At 49.4% G+C, this 16,453-nt stretch overlaps 1 protein-coding gene across 1 annotated transcript; it reads left to right on the top strand.

Moving 5' to 3' along the window:
• The first annotated feature begins 4,704 nt into the window (after window positions 1-4,704).
• LOC130844493 (NUT family member 2G-like) lies at window positions 4,705-15,949 on the top strand. Its single transcript, XM_057720716.1, has 8 exons — window positions 4,705-5,099; window positions 8,488-8,633; window positions 10,563-11,277; window positions 12,213-12,341; window positions 13,366-13,538; window positions 13,993-14,288; window positions 14,613-14,729; window positions 15,164-15,949. The coding sequence occupies exons 1-8, from the start codon at window positions 4,705-4,707 to the stop codon at window positions 15,947-15,949; spliced, it is 2,757 nt and encodes a 918-aa protein (XP_057576699.1).
• The last annotated feature ends 504 nt before the right edge of the window (window positions 15,950-16,453 follow it).

The raw sequence follows: 16,453 nt of genomic DNA, 5'->3' as shown, positions 1-16,453 counted from the left end.
GAAAGCTGGAGCAGCGATACTCATATCACGTAAAATAGACTTTAAAATAAAGAATGTTGCAAGAGACAAGGAGGGACACTACATAATGATCAAAAGATCAATCCAAGAAGAAGATATAACAATTGTAAATATTTATGCACCCAACGTGGGAGCACCTCAATACATAAGGCAAATGCTAACAGCCATAAAATTAGAAATCAACAGTAACACAATAATAGTAGGGGACTTTAACACCCCACTTACACCAAAGGACAGATCATCCAAACAGAAAATAAACGAGGAAACACAAGCTTTAAAGGGCACAATAGACCAGATACATTTAATTGATATTTATAGGACATTCCACCTGAAAGTGGCAGAATACACTTTCTTGTCAAGTGCACATGGAACTTTCTCCAGGATAGATCACATCTTGGGTCCAAATTAAGACTCAGAAAATTTAAGAAGACAAATCACATCAAACATCTTCTCTGATCACAACACTATGAGATTAGAAATCCATTACAGGGAAAAAACTGTAAAAAACACAAATACATGGAGGCTAAACAGTGCACTACTCAATAACCAAGCATTGCTGAAGAAATCAAAGAAGAAATTTAAAAATACGTAGAAATAAATGACAATGAAAACACAACGACCCAAAATCTATGGGATGCGGCAAAAGCAGTTCTAAGAGGGAAGTTTATAGCAATTCAGCCTCACCATAAAAAACAAGAAAAGTCTCAAATAAACAATCTAGCCATACCCCTAAAACAACTAAAGAAAGAAGGAAAGAAATCATAAAGACTAGAGCACATGTAAATGAAATAGAAATAAAGAAAACAATAGCAAAGATCAATAAAACTAAAAGTAGGTTCTTTGAGAAGATAAAATTGATAAGCCCTTAATCAGACTCATCAAGAAAAAAAAGGAGAGGACACAAATCAATACTATTAGAAATGAAAAAGGAGAAATCACAACTGACACTGCAGAAGTACATGGGATTAAAAGATACTACTATAAACAACTTTATGCCAATAAAATGGACAGCCTCGAAGAAATGGACAAATTCTTGGAAAGGTGCAATTTTCCAAGACTGAATAAGGAAGAATTAGAAAATATAAACAGATCTATCACAAGTAATGAAATTGAAACTGTAATACAAAAATCTTCCAACAAACAAAAATCCAGGACCAGCTGGCTTCACAGGTGAATTCTACCAAACATTTAGAGAAGAGCTAACACCTATCCTTCTCAAACTCTTCCAAAAAATTGCAGAGGGAGGAACATTCCCAAGTTCTATGAGTCCACCATCACCCTGATACCAAAACCAGACAAAGATATCACAGCAATAGAAAATTATACACCAATATCACTGAGGAACATAGATGTTCTTAACAAAATACTAGCCAACAGAATCCAACAACACATTAAAAGGATCATACATCATGATTAAGTGGGATTTATCCCAGGAATGCAAGCATTCTTCAATATATGAAAATCAATCAATGTGATACACCATATTCACAAATTAAGGAATAAAAACCACATGATCATCTCAAAAGATGCAGAAAAAGCTTTTGACAACATTCATCACAAATTTACGATAAAAACTCTCCAGAAAGTGGGCACAGAGGGAACACCTCAACATAATAAAGGCCATATAGGACAAACCCACAACAAACATTATTCTCAATGATGACAAACTGAAAGCATTTCCTCTAAGATCAGGAACAAGACAAGGATGTCCACTCTCGCCACTCTTATTCAACACAGTTTTGTAAGTCCTAGCCACAGCAATCAGAGAAGAAAAAGAAAGAAAAGGAATCCAAACTGGAAAAGAGGAAGTAAAACTGTCATTGTTTGCAGATGATATGACACTATACATAGAAAATCCTAATGATGCCACCAGAAAACTACTAGAGCTCATCAATGAATTTGGAAAAGTTGATGGATACAAAATTAATGCATGGAAATCTCTTGCATTCCTATATGCTAACAATGAAAGATCAGAAAGAGAAATTAAGGAAACAATCCCATTTACCACTGCAACAAAAAGAATAAAATGCCTAGGCATAAACCTACCTAAGGATACAAAAAAACTTGTATTCAGAAAACTATAAAACAGTGATGAAAGAAATCAAAGATGCCATGAACAGATGGAGGAATATACCAGGTTCTTGGACCAGAAGAATCAATATTGTGAAAATGACTATACTACCCAAGGTAATCTACAGATTCAATGCAATTCCTATCAGATAATCAATGGCATTCTTCACAGAATTAGAATAAAAAAAATTTACAATCTGTATGGAAACACAAAAGACCCAGAATAGCCAAAGCAATCTTGAGAAAGAAAAACAGAGCCAGAGGAATCAGGCTTCCTGATTTCAGACTATACTACAAGGCTACAGTAATCGAGACAGTAAGGGACTGACACAAAAACAGAAATATAGATCACTGGTACAGAACAGAAAGTCCAGAGATAAACCACACACATATGGTCACCTAATTTATGACAAAGGAGGCAAGAACATACAATGGAGAAAAGACAGCTCTTCAATAAGTGGTGTAAAAGAATGAAATTAGAACAGTCCCTACTACCATACACAAAAATAAACTCAAAATGGATTAAAGAGCTAAATGTAAAAGCAGACACTATAAAACTCTTAGAGGAAAACATAAGCAGAACACTCTATGACATAAATCATAGCAAGATCCTTTTTGATCCACCTCCCAGAATGATAGAAAGAAAAACAAAATTAAACAAGTGGGACTCAATGACACTTCAAAGCTTTTGCACAGCAAAGGAAACCATAAACAAGACAAAAAGACAATCCTCAGAATGGGAGAAAATATTTGTAAATGAAGCACCTGACAAAGGATTAATCTCCAAAATACACAAGCAGCTCATGCAGCTCAATATCAAAAAAAAAAAAAAACACCCAATCCAAAAATGGGCACAAGACCTAAATAGACATTTCTCCAAGGATTACATACAGACTGCCAACAAACACATGAAAAGATGTTCAACATCACTAATCATTAGAAAAATGCAAATCAAAACCACAATGAAGTATCACCTCACACCAGTCAGAATGGCCATCATCAAAAAATCTAGAAACAATAAATGCTGGAGAGGGTATGTAGAAAAGGGAACCTTCCTGCATTGTTGGTGGAAATGTAAATTGGCGCAGCCACTATGGAGAAGGCTATGGAGGTTCCTTAAAAAACTAAAAATAGAGCTACCATATGACCCAGTAATCCCACTCCTGGGCATATAGCCTGAGAAAATCATGTTCCAAAAATACACATGTACCACAATGTTCATTGCAGCATTATTTACAATAGCCAGGACATGGAAGCAACCTAAATGTCTGTGGACAGATGAATGGATACAGAAGATGTGGCACATATATACAATGGAATATTACTCAGCCATAAAAAGGAATGAAATTGAGCTATTTGTAGTGAGGTGGCTTGGACCTAGAGTCTGTCATACAGAGTGAAGTAAAGCAGAAAGAAAAAATCAAATACTGTGTGCTAACACATACATATGGAATCTAGAAAAACAGTACTGATGAACCTAGTGGCAGGGCAGGAACAGAGATGCAGACATAGAGAACAGGCTTGAGGACACTGGGGGAAGGCGGGAGGGGAAGCTGGGACATAGTGAGAGAGTAGCATTGATATATGCTCACTGCGGGGTGTGAAGTGGATGGCTGGTGGGAAGCTGCTGCAGGGCGTGGGGAGATCAGCTTGATGCTTCCTGAGGACCTGGAAGGGTGGGATGGGGCGGTTGGGAGTGGGGCTTGGGAGGGAGGAAATACAGGGATATGTGTGTACATATGGCTGCTTCACTTTGTTGTATAGCAGAAACTAGCACAGCACTGTGAAGCAATTATACTCCAATAAAGATTAAAAAAAAGGGGGGGTAAATATGAAAAATAAAAAAACCTCTACATAGGTCCACACAAAAACTTGTGTGAGTCTTTAAAGACAGCCCCAAACCAGAAACAATCCCAATGTCCATCAGCTGTGAACAGAGAGACAGAAATGTGGTGCCGCCACACACTGTAACACCACTCAGGAACAAAAAGGAACAAACTGCTGATACACGCTACAACATGGATGAACTTCAAAAACATTAAGCTCAGTGAAAGAAAGCAAACGCATAAAACCACATATTATTTTATCCCACTGATATGAAATCCAGAAAAGGTCAACCTATAGTATAGGAACAGAAAGTAGATGACTGGTTACCTAGGGCTGCGGGGGCGGGGGACGGGGAGTGACTGTTAATTGGCACCAGGATCTTTCTGGGATGATGGAAATGTTCTAAAATTGGATTCTGGTGATGACTGTACAACTTGGCAAATTTACTAAAAACCAGAGAATCCTTAAAAAAAAAATTTACTAGTGAAACTATGACGCTGTTCATTAGCTCTTCCCTCATTTTCCAGTGACCTGAACCAGATGACGGTTTCCAATGGGAAGCGCTTCCCTCCAGCGCCTGCTCTCCTCAGAAGGCGCAGACCAGAGGCGCCTGTGTAACCTCACACACACCGTCCACCCCCCACTGCAGGCCCCGCCGTCCCCGCACCGGCCACGCAGCCTGCTCCCCAGCGGAGCCAACACTCCTGGTGTAAACCCCTCGGGGTCTCGGGCTCTATGGGGGTGTGAATCCCCAACGCGGGGAGTCTCCCTGCAAGGACAAGGGCACACATGACCCACAGGGTGAACAGCAGCGCGGAGCAGTCACACCTAGGGGTGAAGACTCCCAGCATCCCTTACCTCAGGGTTCATATTACTGAGGCTATAGGCTGCCATCAGTGGCCCCGCCCCCAGCCAGGAAGGCCGTTGCGGCCCGCCCCTAGCACTCGCGCGCATGCGCCCCTGCCTTCCCCAGCAGCGTGCTCCACAGACGCCTGTTGGAGGTTGGCTGTCCGCGTGCCCGAGAGCCCCGCCCCCAGTGGGCATGCGCATGCGTGCAGGCGCGGGGCCACAAGGTCCCTGCAGGAGAGGAGAGAAAGGGAGGGTTGGGGGGCATCAGCGACCCTTTCTGGTGGTGTCTCCTCACCGGCAACCTTCGTGGCGGTCTCTTCTCAAAACCAGCTCTTGTGAGATGAGCACTCGTGATTTTTAAATTGCACACGTGAAATCCACACACTTACATACACAGAGTTTCAAGAGCTCAAGCACAATATCCTCAAATTGGGGCAAGTGCTTTCTAGCCCTGTGGACTGCAGTTCCCTGGTTCTTGTCTGTACCTTTCAAAACAGTAGGTCCTTTTCCCCAGCAAGCCTGCAGTTTCCCTTAAAGAACAACCTAGCAAAGAATTTCAGACCTGGGAAACACTCCGAGATACTGTCTCCTGACTCCATTCCAAGAGGTTTTCCAAACGCATTTACTCTACAAGAATATTTATTCTTAGTGTATTCAATACATGGAGGTTTTTCAATAAATGTTGATTCACAGGTGTTTCCTTGGTCAAGTTTTTGTTACAGCTTTGAGCGAGCTGTGACAATGAGTCAATATCAACACAGCAGGTAGTATGGGAAGAATTTTACTCTGCCTTTCTCCTTTTTGGTAATATATTGCAGAATTGCAGTTGGCAATAAAAATAATAAATAGTGGGATCAGCTTATTGACCTTTATAATGCTTCCCAAAGAAACTTCAATCACCAGATCCTCTTTCTGGTCAGTTGCAAGGTTAGAGCATTTCTCACTCAACAGGAAGTTTCTGAAGACCCCTCACATCTAACAGCACTAAGAGCCTCCAAGTGTACAGATTTGAAAACCCCACGAGACACGAACATGGTATCTCTTCGTTTCTCTATTGTTCCGTGATTGAGTGGAAGATGAACTGTCTTCTGAGGCTTGTGATCTGTGTCCAGAGATGTTTTTTCTCAGTAGCCAATGCCTGCTCCCAACGTCTCTGCAGGAATGGTCAGAGATCATGATCCAAAGGACTTTTAGATGCTCCCTTCCGTGACAGGTCTTTCCAAATTCCATTCGGGCTAATTTGATTATCTGTCTCTGGGGTGTAGGATTTTGAAGCAGTACAAAAATGATCACAGTATTGGGACTGGATAATTTTTCCACAATGTAATTTTTGTATCAGTGGCCCTGAGAAGACTCATTCAGATACTGTGTCAGAGTTATGAGTGAGAATCTTGTAAATAACTGGTTGAAAAGACGGGGAAGCAACAAGGAAGCCTGGCTTTCTTGAGTGCCTGGGTACAATATTTTGCCTCACCATCCCTCTAGAATGAAGTTATTGGTTGAAAATCATTTCAGTTTTCCTTCATGATAAAAGCTCAAGTACTCAGCGATATTTCCAAGTTGTTTATTTTTTTTCAGTCCCCAACAGGAGTTTCTTTATATAAAGTTCACCAAGATATTGTTTGAAATACTCTCACCTCATCTTCTCATCTTCTTTTGAGGCAACTTTTCCTGACAAGGGGCAAGGAATGTCTTAAGCACCAACAGGAGTCTTTTTCACAGTGTAGAAAAGTCCTTCTAAACCTCTCTTTCCTTCCCCAACACCCTACAATCAGTAAGAATTCTGCTGCTACAGCAGTGAGGGAATCTTGTCTCCCAAAAGATTGGGTTTCAATCTTCTGAGGTTTTCACTCTTCATCTTCCTTGACAAGTTTCTTAACAATCCTCTCTTCTCACAACACAAGACATGAATATTCTTTCATATCATCTTGATAGTGATAAAGTGACATTCATTCTCAGTATGAAAATAAGAATCAAACATGTTTTTAAAAAAGCATTGCTACCATGATTCCCATGTATATGAGACCGTATGCACTGATGAGCCTAGATTCTAAAGAGTCAGGGTAAGTAATGGAGGCAGGAAATGCACAAGCTTATAAGCTGGGCTTGCAGGATAGGATTTAGATGGAAGTGGGTTTGTATGAATGGGGATTGAACATTGGTGGATAAAGTCTTGGCATTGTCTCAAGGTGCACATCCATTTCATGGGTAGTGGATTTTTAACACCTAGAAAAACCAGCGCTCTACGATGTTTAGTCCCTTAACATAAAGAGAAGAAGATTTTCTGCCTTCTTGTTCCTTACTTCTGTCCCTCCCCCTCCTAAGCCTAGACATTCAATGCTATATGATGGCTCTTCCAAATCCATTTCATTCAAAGAGCCTGCAGATTTTGTGTGTATTTGCAACTGGGTTTCGTGTTGAAGCCAAGATGCACACTTCAGTCTCTTTACTCCGAGTTCACTTTCTCACAAGGATGAGTAACTAATAATAGCTTAATATATGATACATTTTTGGTAGTGTTGCCAGATAAAATACAGCTTTCCAGTTAAATGCAAATTTCAGAAAAACAGGGAAAGAATTTGCAAGTAAAACTATGTCCAAAATATTGCATAAGACACACTTATATTAAAAACGAATTCATTGTTTTTGCGAAATACAAACATCAAATTCAGTTAGGCATTTGTTATTTTTATTTGCTAGATCTGGCCACCCTATTCTTTCAGGTACTTTGAAATTTAAGCGAGTGTAGAAATTCTTGTTCTAGGGATCTGGTGCAAAAATAGAAGAGCCATGATACCAACACAAAGACAATCATTGGAAATATCCTCAGATATGTTGGAACACTTATGAATTTTCAACCAGAAAACAACTGCAGACATTTTCAAAAATGAAAATAGATTGCATTCACTTTTAGTTGCACAATGTATCTCTGGAAAGATTTTAATGAAACATAATAATGGTTTCCTCTGGGAAAGAGGATTGGGTTGACAGGGGAAAGAGGTGGGAGGAGGAGGCGTGAGTGCAAATTCCATTCTGCACAATTTGAACTTGAACCATGCAAAGGTACTATTTGTTAAACTATTATATTAAAATTTTAAAAAGGTACAAAATATTTAACAACAATGTAATACTATGAGAAACACATTTAGTGAATTCTGCTCTTAGACATGTGGGCTGCATGATGATTTTTTGATGGAGGGGGGCTTTCCCGCACAAAGGAGCATTAGTAAGGCTGCTCTTGGTGGATGTTGGTTGGAGCACAAGGACCACTTCCTTGGGAATGATGTACATACAGCAATCAACCATGCTGCATCTGTTGAGACAATCCTAATTTCAAACACTTGGTTCCACGTGGCCGTAAATACCCAAGTGTTTATCAGACTAAAAGTTCTGAATTTTGTTCCGAAAGTCTAATCTCTGTTGAAGTAAGTCAACAGCCAGGTAGGAAGCAGAGTGGGTTGAGGGACACAAAAGTAGGTTGATGGAGAAAGAAGCGAAATAAAGAGAACATCAAATCCAACCTTGCTGCTATGACTCTAAAAAGCAATTTATAAATCGCCCACAGAGGCACATACAAATTGCATTGCCACCGTGTAATGTGGAAGGAACTTCAGTTCTTGCCTACCTGCCAGAGCCCTCATGGAATGTCTCCCCATCCCACCCAGGCCCACCTGCCCTCTGCCCCTCCCCCGCTGCAGAATGTTTCCGTCCCACATTCTATAGTTTAGATTCAAACTTCTCCCTCCTTTACTTGGATGTTGAGCATCTGCTGGAGCAGGTCACTCTCTGGATCCTGGTTTTGACTTTTCTCATCGCGGCTGAGGCAGCGATCGTCCGTGCCCAAGCCTGCGGGATGGTTTTAGAAGGAGGTAAGCCTGTAGGCTGGGGGTGTGTTCTCAGAGACCCTGCCATCCATCAAACCCTTGGGGTTCACAGGTGACAGTTGACATGTGGGCACATAGCTGGACTGGAGTAGAGGAAGGAGAGAGCTCTGGGCCCTCTCTCCTGGGGAGACTGGGGAGCCTGAAGCACTCTGAGACTGTACGGGGCAGGAGGAGGTCGTTGGAGGTGGCTGAAGGGGAACTGGCCTGAGTATGGAGAAAGGATGGCAGTAGGGATGTTGATTCTTTCTAGAAGGGAGACAAACCTCTTTGAAACGTGTGTGTAGGGATGTGGGTGATGTCCTGGTCATGACACAGGGAGGGTCACGAGGAAAGCCTAGCCCTGTGTTGGGTTCCTCAGGCAGCTGAAGCTTGCCCCACCATATCTTTCTAAGGGATGTGAACTGGAGCTAATGTGTCTAATGGGGCCAGGGGGACAGATGGTCTTAGTCAGAAAACTATTCAGTGGGGCTGTGTGTGGCCACACCTGCAGTGAAGTGTCCTCTCCCAGAGCTAGGCAGGAAGTTCCTCTAACTGCCGCAGCCCAGACCTCCTCCACTCCTTCCAGCCCAGAGCTCACTTCTCCGTTCAGCTAACTGTTGCCTTGGATCCAACAGGGGATGGGCAACCATGTAGCTTCAGCCAAGAGAGTGCTGGGGGTCCCAGGTTGTTGGGAATGGCTCTTCCTTTTGTGGAAATGCAGTTCTTCAGACCTATGTCATCTTGTCCAGTATCTCATGGCGGACCCTCAGGCCTGCCTTGAGAGGAAGAGTTTGTTCATATTTGGTGTCACTCCTTCATGGACAGGGAACCGATGTGGAGTGCGGCTGGTTGGGGTGGAATGTGTGTGAAGGCTGATTCCCTTTACAAAGGGGGAAGGAGTGTCACCCAGAGGCAGGAAGACATCTTCTGTGTTATTAGACGTCCTATGACACCTGTTCTGATTAACCAGGTGCACCGTGCTGTGTACCTTGTTCTCCTGGACAGGTGCTTCAGACAACTTGATCACAATGGCACCTGGCTCATGCCCGCTTCTCAGTTTGTCTCACTTTCCGTTAGAGGGAGCTGGAAGGGGAAAGACCACAGGCAGTCTTACTCCCACAGCCAATGTAACATGATAATTCCCTGGCCCCTGTTTGATCCTCTGCAACCATCACTGGCTGTGAAATGACAGAATCTAAGGGACACACACCTAATTCTCAGATCCCCCCTCCTCAGAACAGACCCCTGAGTGATGACAGTGACTCTGGGCACTGGGGAGGGGGTGGCAGGACCTGGCTCACGTTAAGGGTCTGCTGTGGGTGGTTCTGAGATGCAGCTGCATGCTGGGCCGGGGTGTAATAGGTTTGTATCAGGATTCCACCGGAGAGAGATTTTTCCAGCATCTTTGTTTTGTTTTGTGAGGCTAGGAAAGAAACAGAAGATTTATACTGAGCATCAGGAAATGGAAGACTGAGGAGGAGGTGGGGCCCTAAGATTTTAAATAGTGCCTGTCCACAAAGGGCATCTGGGTGCCGAGAACTTACCTTGGAGAAGCTCCCAAACTGCCGGTGCACCTGCTGAGGGGCCTTTCTCACAGAGCAGATGTCCACCCAGTTCCAGGTCTTGGGAGACAGCCTGTGAGGCTTAGGTGCCAGGGGCGCCTTAGGGAGGCTCTCCAAGTCAGTGCTTGCTGAGACTGTTTATTCTTGGCAGACAAGGGTCAGGGAACCAGGTGGATAGAGCGAGGTCACCAGTGGAATACTTCTCAACTGGAGGTCAGAGCAGGAAAATCCCTCCAGGACATTTGCACACTGCACAGTCTCCCCTGTCCAAAGGCCCCTCCCCTGTGGAGATTTACACACTGGTTCCCCAGAGAGCCTCAGTCCCCGGTGCCCATTCTCCTCCGGCACTCACCCCTTTCCTTTGCCTCAACAGCATCTGCAGTGCTGGGAACGGATGTGACCATGAACCCTGGTGCCTCCTTGTCTCCTTTCACGGCAGTGCCCTTTGCTCCACCTGTTCCTGGCCCCCAACACTGGCCACCCCGGGAGCAGCACCCGCCACCCGCCATGACCCCATCTTTCCCTCCTGGCAGCACCCTGCTGCTGCCAGCTTTCCCCACAACACCTTTGCTGGCTCATGGTGGCCATGGCCCCAGTGCCCCTGGGGCTTGCAACGTCATGTTCCAAGTCAGCTCAGAAGGGAGGCCAGTAGAGCCCCCCCAGACTCAGACCTTTGTCCTTACTCAGGCCCCCTTCAACTGGCGCATCCCAGGGGCCCTCAGTGGGAGTGCTGTTTGTCCTGCATCCATATTCCTAGCAAGTCCTGCGATGGAGACCATTGTGACTGCTCCAGATGTTGGAGTGACTCAGGCTGGCATGGGAGGCTGGACCCCCAGCTTTCTTCCTCGAGCGCCACCACCAGCTGCCCAGCTGGCGCCCATCATCCCCCCAGCGAACTCTGGGCCACGGCCACATGGCACTTCCAGGGAGGGCAACTTGGCCACCAACCAGTCCAAGGCCGCGCAGGATGACTCCTGTAACCCCAAGAGCGTGTGCGAGAACTTCCGACGTTGGCAGCGCTTCAAGCCCCTGGCCTGGAGGCACCTTCCGCAGAGTCCTGATGCAGAAGCTCTTTCCTGCTTTCTCATGTGAGTGAACTCTCAGGGGGGTCATGAGCTTATCGGAGATTTTAGATAAAGAGGAACTGTGGGTGGACTCACAGGTTAGGATTCTAGGGATATGGCAGGAAGGTCTGAGGGCGATGTCCATGCTCTGAGAAGGCACACAGTCAGTCATACACATCACTCTGCCCGTTCATGACATCCCTTCAGGGCCTTATGTCAACTGACCCCACCACCTTGTGAGCCCCATCAACTCGATGTCTTAGGATTCTCACGGTCATATTGACTGGAGACGTGCAGTCAGAGGGCTGTGGTGTAAGGTGAGGAGCCACGGGGTGGATGCCCTGCTCTCCTGTGGTGCTGTCTCCCCTCATTCAGGACTGGAGTGTGCATGGCCAGGGCTGTGACTTCAGAGGAGGGTAGGGGTGCGGGGCCCAGGAGAGAGCTTCATGCACACCTGGCTCTCATTGTTCGGGAGAATCCCAATAGGAACAGGGCCGTGGTAGAGCTCTCCTAAGGGCGAGGGTGCTCTCCTATGAGAGCTGTGAGCCTGGCAGGCTTTTCCATCCTAAACCGCAGGTCCCTCGTGAAAAGGGGACAGTTACACGTACCTCAGAGGAGTGTGCAGGAGACTCCTTGGGCTAATCTATGATGTGTTAGCAGATTGCCTGGCACCTGCCATGCCTCATTACTGAGAGTGATTTTGATTATGAAAAGGCAATCTTGAGGAGGAAGAGCGCTCCCCAAGCACAAGGTCCCAGCTCTAGCCTGGGAGTGGGTGGTCATCCTCCAGGGAGTGTGAGGCGGTGACAGTGGTAGCCGGGCAGCCTTGTCTTGCTCTCCCAGACACCTGCCTCTCCCCGTCCTTACGTTCGTTGAGTGACATGTGGTCTGCATGGCTGGGTGGGGTCGGGCAGGTGGGGGCTGGGCTGGTCACGGAGACGGACCCCGACGGCTTACAGCCCAGTGCTGCGATCCCTGGCCCACCTGAAGCCCACCATGGCACTGGAGGAGAGAGAGCAGCTGGCCGTGCAGGAGTGGCAGCGCACCAGCAACTTTGACCGCATGATCTACTACGAGATGGCGGAAAAGTGAGTCAGCGTCCTGGGCTCAAGGGCTGCAGGGTGGGTGAGAGCGGTGGCTGAGGGCCAGACCCAGGGCAGGGTCTGGCTGTAGGGGTGCCCACCAGAGAGGACAAAGGAGGAGGACTGTCACCCAGCACAGGGTCCCTGCATCCCAGGGGCCCTTTTGCCCTCCAGGAGCCCCTCCTTCACCTGCAGAGCCTGAGTCTTCTGCCCTTCCTCCACCGGGGCTCTGCCCTCCCCTGATGCTCACCCACCCTTGTGTTGACATGGAGGTCTCAGGATGGGGTGGGGTAAAGCTGTGAGTCTGGTAGGGGTCCAGCTCCAGCCATAGGGCCCTGCAGGGGAATGCGCTCCACCCACCAGCCTGCTGCCTCCGTAGTGATGGGTGGCTGGCGGCCACTGACATAGAATTTGGGACCCCCGCTCCTCATGAAGAGTGGCCTGCCTGGGTATCCTGGCATCCCTGAAGAGGCCGGGGAAGACAGCCTGTTGTCAGCCCTTCCAGGGTTTTCTCCACGGCAATCCCTTTGGTTCAAAAAACAAAATCAAACAAGCGCCTCTCAGAGGAAAGGAAAGCTCCCCTCTATGCTCAGCGTCCACGTCCTCCAGCCTCTCTTGAGCCCTGTCTGCAGGTTTATGTCCCAGGACTCTCAGTCCCAGCCCAGGATCCTGGATTCGGGCAAGGACCCCTGTGGGGAACACATGTCTGATCCAGCCTCTGGCTGTTCGTGTGGTTCTAGATAAGGACGGGGGCATGAGGAGGGTGTCCCGTGGGTCTGCTGTGGGTCCCGTTGACCTGGCCCAGTTCAGTGATGTGGGTCTATGCTGTTCAATGCCCTCCAGTGCTGGTGAGGCAGGAAGTGTCCCAGATCTTGGATTGGTTCCACAGCTCTCTGCTGTGGACAGCATCTCAGGGCCTTGACAGCCCCAAGGCACATCCTCTCCCGATCCCTCGTTCTCTGCCACCTTTGTTGGGCTCCAGAGCCCAGGCCTTTATCTCAGGGTGGCCTATGCCTCTGTCACCCCCTAGGTTCATGGAATTTGAGGCAGAGGAGGAGATGCAGATTCAGAAGTTGCAATGGCTACAGGGGGTACAGGGCCTGCCTCCCCCAGCCCCACTGATGCTGGATCCTCGGGGGCCCCCAGTCCCAAACGTGGGCCTTCAGCCAGGCACCCACATTCCCACTGGCGTTGACGGCAAAGGTAACAAGGGCCTCGGGATGGCCACTGTCCCCACATGGGTCCTTTTCCTTCAAGAGGGCATTGGTCTTTCAACCAGAACAGCTACCAAAGGCGGGGCGGGGGGGGAGGGGCGGGTCTCAGCAGCCCTTGGTCACAATGGGGTTCTGACTCGGTCCGTTTTGAAACTCCTCTCCCAGCTCCCTATCAAAGGACCCCACACAAAGTCTGCCTAAAGTGTGGGCTTGATGGGGAGACCCCAGGAAAATCAGAGGTCCCACACTCCTTCACATGGGACTCTCTTAGATGCCCCCCTTACCTGCCCCTCCCACTGTGCATACGGCTTCAGGCGGTCCTGACCCCCGCCCCCACTCACGTCAATGTCACCCCAACACTGCAGTCACCACCGTGTGCTCGGTGGTCAGGAGGTGCACTGGGAGCCCCTCACCTTATTTCCCTCCTTCCTGCTCTGCCTCAGCCTGCGCTCCCAGGAAGGCCAGCCGCAGGGCCCAGCCTACCCGCCCGAAGCCACACAGATCCCAGCGGCCCCTGGAGCCCAAGGCACCCAAGGAGATTCCCCCTGGGGCTGTGAGAGAGTATGTGGACATCATGGAGGTACTGGTGGGGCCTGTCCACTCAGCCACGGGTGAGTCAGATGCAGAATGTGGAGAGGACGGAAGTGAGCTGAAGCAGGAGGAGGACGGGACCTACCCGGACCCAGATCTCCTGAGCTACATTGACCAGCTGTGTTCCCAGGAAGACTTCATCACCAAGGTGGGCTGGCCTGGAGCCTGGGGTCTGCTAGATTCCAGGGCGTGGAACTCTCAGCACCCAAGATCTGGGTTCCTCCCAGGCCAATGGGACTTAAGCTCAGCTCCTTGTTCTTGAGCTGTAGTGGGGGGGGGGGGCTTTGTGTGTAGGGAGGGGTGTGTGTGTGTGTGTGTGTGTGTGTGTGTGTGTGTGTGTGTGTGTGAGATAACCATCCCCGCCTTGTGGAGGGGAGGAGGTGCGGGTCTCGGCTTTTCACTTTCCCTCCAGGCCTTGGCTCACAGGCCACTCCTGGCCAAGGATGCTCACAGCCTCTTCCTTCTGTCCCAGGTGGAGGTGGTCATTCACCCTCGATTCCTGGAGGAATTGCTTTCCCCAGAAGCACAGCTGGATCTCTTGGCCCTAGCTGAGGAGCTGGAGCAGGAGGAAGGACTCACCCTTGAAGAGGTGAGCCAGGGGAGGGAGAGGGACACTCAGGGACCCCAGGGAGCCAGGGGAGCCAGGGACCCCAGGTAGAAAAGGGGTGACGAGGGACACCCAGGTAAGACAGGGGAGGGAGGGACTCTGGTGAGCAGGGGAGAGATAGGACCCCAGGACAGGAGGCCCACGTGGCTGTGTCCATCCCTCCCTTGCCTGGGGGGCCTGGGGTGGGTGCAGTGCAGGGCAACAGGAAGGAGGGATGGGGAGCCGCGAGGGGACGTAGGACACACAGCTGGGAATCAGGTGCAGGAGGACGGCAGGAACACACAGTGTCTGCGTGTGGACTCAAGTCCTGGGGTCACCCATCTCCTCCTACCCCTGAGGGCCATTGTCCCACTGCCCAGTGCTTCTCCTCTCACACGTGTGTGTGGAGCAGTCACTGTCCTCCTCCCTCCTACCAGCTGGTGCAGAAACGACTCCTGGCCTTGAAGGAAGACAAGGGTGCGCGAGCACCCCCCAGTCACAGCGCACCCCGAATGGACTCAAGTCATTCTGAGTCCAGCGCCGGGCAAGGTGCCCAGAGGCACGACCGAGGCCCCCAGCTCGGGGTCTGCGATGACGCCTGCCCACCAGAGATGGATTTCAAGGCCCTTCATAGGCTCAGCCAGACAGACACTGGCCTGTCCAGGCCCAAAGGCTTTGTTCCCTCTCCCAGACATCAGGAGTTGCCTCCATTCCGGGCTGCACGGCCGTCCCCTCCCCAGGGTCAAAGGCGCCCTGGCCCTCGACTGGGCCCCAGGGATACCTCCGTTCTCAGAGGAGCCTCTCCTGTTGAGGAGGCCCGAGGGCCCAGGGACGGGTCCAGTGAGGACGAGGGGGACCTCCCCAGCCTGGCCTTCCTCTTGGCCTCTGAGCACAACCTCCTGCCCCGGGGCCTGTGCCTGAGTCCTGCCCCTGCCTCGGGGCTGGTCGGCCCTGGAGGTTGGGGGACCCAGAGAGCTCCCCAGGGCCCCTCCCCTCAGGGAACAGGCCTCAGCCCAGCTCCGCCAGCCGCCGCCAAGTCTAGGACGCGGGCTCCGTGTGGAGGCCCAGCTGCTGGTGAGAAGCTGCCTGTCCCCGGGGCTGACCTAGGGGTCTCTGGGAAGCCAGCCTTGGCTCTGGGGCTGGATCGCCCCACACAGCCAAGAAAGAGAAGGTGTGACCCCTTTGCCTCAAGGGGCAGGAGGAAGCGGCACTGCAGCCAGTAGGGAACCGTGGGCCAGCTCTCCAGTGCCAGCCCCTTGGGGCGGCCTGCAGGGGACCCTAGGGGCTCCCTGTGGTCTCATCCCAGTGCTGATCCTGGCTGATGTGGGGAAAGGGAGGGAGGGCAGGACCACCAGGGTGGGGAGAGGGGGAAGTGGGGTTATGGAGGGTGAGGAAGGTGGGGGGGGGTGCGGTCTGGGTGGGTGTGGGTGGGAGCAGGACCTTTGCAGTGAGGTATGTAATTTGTGAATAAAGATAGTTTTGTTGGGAGATGCTCTCAGGCCACCGTCATCTTGTTTGTGTTTGAGCTGGTCCACAGAGAGGGATCCTGGGAGGAAGGAAGGATGAGGGAGGTCACAGGAGCTGTGGATCTACAGGGGCCAAGTCTTCCTTCCACATAGACCAGGACCCCTCAGGCTGCTCCTGGGAGCACCCAGCTCTCACTCTCCCCAAAGACCCCTTGTCATCCCCCTCGCTCAAGTCTGCCTGGCTAGGCGCCTTCTGGGGCA

Source organism: Hippopotamus amphibius, chromosome 2 (genome assembly GCF_030028045.1).
Source record: "Hippopotamus amphibius kiboko isolate mHipAmp2 chromosome 2, mHipAmp2.hap2, whole genome shotgun sequence".
Classification (NCBI taxonomy): Eukaryota; Metazoa; Chordata; class Mammalia; order Artiodactyla; family Hippopotamidae; genus Hippopotamus; species Hippopotamus amphibius.
Note: the sequence above shows the minus strand (reverse complement) of the source record. Positions and strands in the feature narration are given on the sequence as shown.

Coding starts and splice junctions, on each gene's coding strand:
- LOC130844493 (XM_057720716.1), top strand. CDS start 4,705: ATGACCCACAGGGTGAACAGCAGCGCGGAGCAGTCACACCTAGGGGTG. Junction 8,634..10,562: donor CGGGATGGTTTTAGAAGGAG/GTAAGCCTGTAG, acceptor TTGCCTCAACAG/CATCTGCAGTGCTGGGAACG. Junction 14,730..15,163: donor AAGGACTCACCCTTGAAGAG/GTGAGCCAGGGG, acceptor CCCTCCTACCAG/CTGGTGCAGAAACGACTCCT.